Source organism: Tarenaya hassleriana, unplaced genomic scaffold (genome assembly GCF_000463585.1).
Source record: "Tarenaya hassleriana unplaced genomic scaffold, ASM46358v1 Cleome142, whole genome shotgun sequence".
Taxonomy (NCBI): Eukaryota; Viridiplantae; Streptophyta; class Magnoliopsida; order Brassicales; family Cleomaceae; genus Tarenaya; species Tarenaya hassleriana.
In genome coordinates, this window is record NW_010964817.1 from 210,002 (window position 1) to 216,729 (window position 6,728).

At 41.8% G+C, this 6,728-nt stretch overlaps 1 protein-coding gene across 1 annotated transcript; it reads left to right on the plus strand.

Moving 5' to 3' along the window:
- The first annotated feature begins 389 nt into the window (after nt 1-389).
- Nucleotides 390-782, plus strand: LOC104808416. The gene has a single exon (XM_010534095.1). It carries the CDS (start codon nt 390-392, stop codon nt 780-782), a length of 393 nt encoding a protein of 130 aa, XP_010532397.1.
- The last annotated feature ends 5,946 nt before the right edge of the window (nt 783-6,728 follow it).

The following is a 6,728-nucleotide window of genomic DNA, read 5'->3' on the forward strand; positions in this document are numbered from 1 at the left end:
GGGCAACAGTCCTTGAAGATTCAACTGGACAAGATAAACAATGACCAGAAGTTAATGAAAGAGAGGGTAAGCAACACTGAAACCCACTTGCTCGTTCTAGATGCACAAGTAGCCCATATAGCTGAGAAACCGTCTCATGCTATAGCACTGAGAAGTGGTAGACAATTAGAGGAAAGAACAAGGGGCGGGGTAGAAATCGAGAATGTTCCAACTCTAAGAATATGGAAGTCGACGAAACTACCACCTTAGAAATAATACCCTCTCGTCCTGGAGATCAAGATGAAGGAATCCCTGCTTATGTCCCCTCTGCAGCGAAGCTACCTTGTATACCATATCTAGAACGGTTAAAAAACTGCAATGAGGAAAGCCAATTCGCAAAATTCGCAGAGATGATGAAGAAGATGGAGGTTACTATACCATTCCACGAAGTCATCACTCAAATGCCCTCCTACGCTAAGTTCCTGAAGGACATTCTAGCGAAAAAGAGGAAAATCGGCACGGAAATAGTAACCCTTAGTCCAGAGTGCAGTGCCATCTTGAAATATAACCTGTCCCCTAAGATGATCGATCCGAGAAGCATCCCGATACCCTGCAAGTTGGGCAATGTAACGATTAACCGAGCGTTATGCGACCTTGGTGCAAGTGTTAGCCTTTTGCCACTCTCAATCTACAAGGAACTAAACGTAGGAGAACTCAAACTGACAAGGATAGCATTACAATTAGCAGATCGATCGATCAAATATCCTCTTGGGATACTACAAGATGTGCCATTAAAGTTATGAGACTTCTACGTAGCGGTTGATTTTGTAGTAATGGACATGAACGAAGATACAAGAATACCCATTATCCTTTGTCGCCCTTTTCTGAACACCGCTGATGTGATTGTACATGTAAGAGCAGGTATGATAACAATGAAAATCGGAGGTGAAATGGTTGAATTCACTCTGGATAAGAACCTTAAGCAACCAATGTCCGTAGACTCTACCTGTTACATCGACGCGCTAGATGATTTAGCATCTTGGAAGAATTTCGCGACTTTGATCCTCTGGAAGTAGCTTTAGGAGCTCTCTACAGAGTAGACTATGTGCAAAATGATAAGGGAAGTCTCGAAGAAGACTCCCCATCGCTGAACAAACTCAAGTTCGATGACGATTCCGACATAACGGAACCAAGAGAAATGAGTGATTGGAATGTAGACTCAACTCCCAAGGTCGAAATGAAATCCTTGCCTTCTGGACTGAAGTACGTGTTCCTAGGGGAAAAGAAAACCTACCCGATTATAGTGAATACTGCCCTAACGGAAGATCAAGTTGAGAAATTATTGAACCTCCTCAGGCAATACAGAACAGCGATAGGATATAAAGGGATAAACCCCTCGTTGTGTATGCATCATATCCACTTATAAAATGAAGATAAGTCCTCGGTAGAGTATCAGCGCAGACTCAATCCTGCAACGAAGGAAGTAGTAAAAAAGGAAGTACTGAAACTGCTAGACGCTGGTATCATTTACCCCATTTCAGATAGCCTGTGGGTAAGCCCAATATACGTGGTACCTAAGAAAGGAAGAATGATAGTGATCACGAATGAAAAGAACGAGTTAATACCGATACGAACCATCACTGGGTGGCGTATATGTATCGATTATAGGAAATTGAACTCCAACACTCGAAATGATCACTTTCCACTTCCATTCATCGATCAGATGCTGGAAAGACTAGCCATTCATTCATACTTTTGCTTCCTTGATGGATTCTTGGGATTCTTTCAGATTCCGATCCATCCACAAGACCAAGAGAAGACAACATTCACGTGTCCATACGGAACATTCGCATATCGGAGAATGCCATTTGGCCTCTACAATGCACATGCTGCCTTCCAACGATGCATGATGGAAATATTCTATGACATTATAGAGGACATAATGGGAGTATTCATGGACGATTTCTCCGTTCATGGATCCTTATTCGACGCGTGTTTGGCGAATCTTCAGAGAGTACTTGATCGATGCTTACAAGCGAATCTAGTTCTTAATTGGGAAAAATGTCATTTCATGGTACAAAAAGGTATTGTACTAGGACACAAAGTATCATCAAGAGGGATAGAGGTAGATAGAGCGAAAATCGAGGTAATTGAGAAATTACCCCCTCTGCACAATGTTAAGACAATCTGAAGTTTCTTGGGTCATGCAGGTTTCTACCTTAGGTTCATTAAAGACTTTCCCAAAATTTTGCGACCTCTTACTGAACTGTTGTGTAAGGACACTATATTCAATTTTTCTGTTGAATGTTATCAAGTATTTAATACGCTGAAAAAGACGCTTATCTCACCCCCAGTAATCCAGCCCCTTGATTGGAACAAACCATTTGAACTGATGTGTGACGCGAGTGACTCCGTTGTGGGAGCCATGTTAGGGCAAAACAAAAGATAAAAAAAACTACATGCCATATATTATGCTAGTAAAACACTAGATGAAGCTCAAGTTAACTATACTACCATAGAAAAAGAGCTCTTAGCAGTAGTGTTCGCATTTGAGAAATTCAGGTCTTATCTAGTAGGCTCCAAAGTGATAGTATACATAGATCACGCAACCTTACTATATTTGCTGTCAAAGAAAGACGCAAAACCACGCCTAATTAGATACTCCTATTGCAAGAATTCGATTTGGAAATAAGAGATAGGGGAGGGACTGAGAATGGGGTCGCTAATCACTTATCCAGGATCATGACAGAAAGTAGCGACCCTATCGATGAAGTTATGAGGGATGATCATGTTTTTGCCATCACGAGAAATGATATTATCCCTTGGTATGTTGATATAGTTAACTATCTGGCGGCAAATATCCTCCCTCCTGATCTGGACTATAATGGTAGAAAGAAATTCATGAAAGAGACCTGAAACTATTTTTGGAACGAACCATATCTATTCATGAGGAAAAACAATGGACTATTTAGGCGATGTATTCCTGAAGAAGAGGTACCCAAGGTGATCCACCATTGCTATTCGTCAAACTACGGAGGACACTTCACTGCTTCTAAAACAGCGGCGAAAGTCTTACAAGCGAGTTTTTACTGGCCGACGATGTTTAAAGACATCTACCGATTCGTCAGCACCTGTGACTCATGCCAAATAACGGAAAATATCTCTAGACGTCATGAAGCACCACAAAACTATATTCTGGAGATAGAACCGTTTGATGTATGGGGAATCTGTTGGGTTTCGTCGCTACGGGTTCCTAGTGATGTCACAAATCTATGTGAATAAAGTTCGATCAAGTGATAAATTCCTACACTCAACAAATTCCACAAGTGTACGGATCGTGTGTAGCAACTAGGGTCGAACACAGGGACAAGTAAACAACTGAATCATATTCCAATCCAAATCTAGATCTAGAGAAAATATGAGAATGATGACAATGTATCAAAAGCAAATAATAAAAACAAACGATAAACTATTAGTTATTTTAGAGTAGATTGGTGGACTTTAAAATCTCTCAAAGGATTCATGTTTCACGTGTATTACAAGTATGGTGGAGGAGTAAAATGCCTGTAAAAGACGTGTCGTGAATTGGTTAAGTGTTAAGGATTAGTCGGAAGGTATTATAGGTAGCTCGTTTTTCCTGATGAAGAAAACTGGGAAAAATGAGCGACCGCTCGGAAAAATGAGTGACCGCTCAGAAAATGAGCGACCGCTCGGAAAAATGAGCGGGTAGCTCATTTTCTCTGATGAACAAAACTGGGGAAAATGAGCGACCGCTCGGGAAAATGTGCGGGTAGCTCATTTTCTCTGATGAACAAAACTGGGGGAAATGAGCGACCGCTCGAGAAAATGAGCGGGTATCTCATTTTCTCTGATGAACAAAACTAGAAAATGATCAACCGCTCGGGAAAATGAGCGACCCGCCTAATTTTTGTGAGTTGTTCAAAATGAACGAAAAATCGTGACCGTTCGGAAAAAACTTCCGATGTCTTTGCACCTTTTGACTTTTGGAGTGTTAAAAACATTCCTAGACGTCTGAACACATATGAGACGAAATCTAATTGATTTTTGAGAGATTTGGGAGCCATTTTGGTGAAGAATTTTGCAAACTCTTCTCCAACTTTTCTTGTTCATTCTCATTCGCGGTTTTTCTATTTTGGGCAACTTTTGACGAGCGAATTAATCATTGTTGATCTTCTTTGTCTCTCTAAACGTATTCTCGGGATTCTCCTTTGCTCGGTGGAGAGGGAATAACGTTTTAGGAAAGTGAAATCACGTCTAGAGGATCATATCCGGGTTCTTTCGTTTTTTATTTCGATTTCTTTGTTTTGTTGTTCTTTCTCGCTGTATCGAGACCCACATTTATATTTACATAAACTATCAATGGCAAAACACTGCAGACTTCGAGATTGCTTTACATGCAAGGATCTTTCAAAAGATGCAAACTAAGTGGTTTATCTATCCAATTCAGGGAATTCAAGCTCTAAAATAGAGATTAACTCTCTCGAGTCTAACCTCACTATCCAGGCTTTATCCTACTAATCTCTCGATTCAATAGTCTAAAACCCTGGATGCATAAACGAACGCTATCATAACCCCTAGGCAAATATCCATCTCTCGATGCAATACTTGTTCTATTTATTGAATTATTTCCAGGTTAGAATCCCATATCTCTATGCGAATTAAGACCCTAAGTTCATTCAATCAAGTGACCAACGAGATTAAAAGCATTAAGAACAATCCAATAAACTGAATAGAATAAATAATTCCACAAAGTCTAGAATTAAAACCAAAGATCCCTACATAGCAAATCCCTAACCTACAGCTATGGAACTACTCGCTAAACATCGAGACGACAGGGTTCATAACAATAATACAAAACATCGTAAAATAGAAGGAAAGAGGAACGCTTAGTCGATTTCTCGACTTCGTGATCTCCGTCTTCTGTTCCGATTTCTTGCCTCTTGATAATCGCCCCCTTTTCTTGTGCTCTTGGCGTGTTCTCTGTGTAAAGCTTGAATTATTTTTGACCTAGAGGCTATCCCCTCTTATTTCCCTTCGGTTTGGGCAAAATTGGAAGTATTCCTGAATCTAGGGGTCGAACCGATCGTTTCGTGCATGACTGAACCGATCAGTTCCACTTTCTGAGCAATTTTCCAACTTCTGCGATGCCGAACCGATCGTTTCGCCATTGTTGATAAATTACCACCGTCTTGGAAGGACGTTAAACGTTCCTTGAAACATAGGAAGGAGGATATGACCCTTGAGCAATTGAGGTCGCATATTCGGATTGAGGAGAACTTTCGAATGCATGACAAGAAAGACACACATGTTTCTTCGTCCACTACGGTTCATGTGGTGGAGGAAGAGAAGAACCGGGGCCAAAAGAGGCCAAACAAATCCCCGAAAGGCCACTCAAACAAAAGGCCTAAGCCGACTGGGAGTTGTTGGTTCTACAACAAGCCCGAACACTTTAAAAAGGATTGCTATTCTTACAAGAATAGGAAGAAGGGTCAAGGCCAAGGCAAACATGACCAAGGCCAACCCAACCAAGGTACAATCGCTCTTGTTGACACAAACTCGGTTATGAATTTTGTGGCTATGATTTCTGAGTTGAATCATGTACAGGAGAGTGATAACACTTGGTGGATCGATTCGGGCGCTACGAGACACATTTGCAAAGACCGCAACCTATTCAAGACGCTTGAGGACGTCAAGGATGGGAGCGTGTTCTGTTGGGTTTTCCTGGGATCTCAAGAGCGAATCTAATTCCTAAGAGATCAGTTCTAGGGTTTGCGCAACGGATGTAAAACAAAAATTTTGATGAAACCCTAAAACTTATCATGCATGATCTTATAGAAACGTTAGAACGCTTACATCAATCGATCCGGGACCTGTATCAATTGAAGAACACGTCTGATCACTGTAGGCAGGAAGAATACCTTGCCCTCTACACGTATCCACACGGTGGAAAGAATTCCAACGGTTGGAACTTGTCTGCTAGGACTGAAGAACGCTTCTTTCTTTGCGCAAGGGTTTCAGGGATCTTTCTCTTAGCTTTCTCACTCTCCAAACCTCTCCCTAGGGTCTGAAAATCGTGCCAAAAGAGTTGGGTGGCATTCCCCTAAGTTTCTCCCCTTTAAAACCCTAATTAGAGCGAGTTTAGTAAATCCCGATGTCTGGACCGATCGGTCTGGAACAATTTCCGGACCTCACGTTACCTCTAGACCGACCGGTCTACGTCTAGACCGATCGGTCTGGGTTAGCTGGACCGGTCGGTCTGGCCTCCGCTCCACCGGGATTTTCTCGTCTCTTTTCGCGCATTCGTCCTTTCCTGTGTGTGTGACCCTGTAGGCCCATCCGATATAGCAGTATAACACGAAATCTCTTATTTCGGTTACACAAGTCATAGGCGGTCTCTAGCAAGACACTATGACTACCTATCTCGAATAGAGTTTGTTCGTGATCCTACGAACTCCAACGATGATTCCGTTTGATGATCCTTTTGTATCACGATATCATATGTCGAATATAAGGCATGGACAAGCCACCTTATCTCATTCGACTACTTTCTCGTTCACTGAGTTCGACTGTCTGAAATAGACGACGAACGTCTATAGTGCGGCCACACATTTCTACAATCTCGCTCATACGAGGGGCCCAGCGACATCTCTCTCTTTTACGAGAGGTAAAAATCCCGTCTTGACTATCTACAATCCATCACATGATTCGTTTCGTACCTGATACACGCC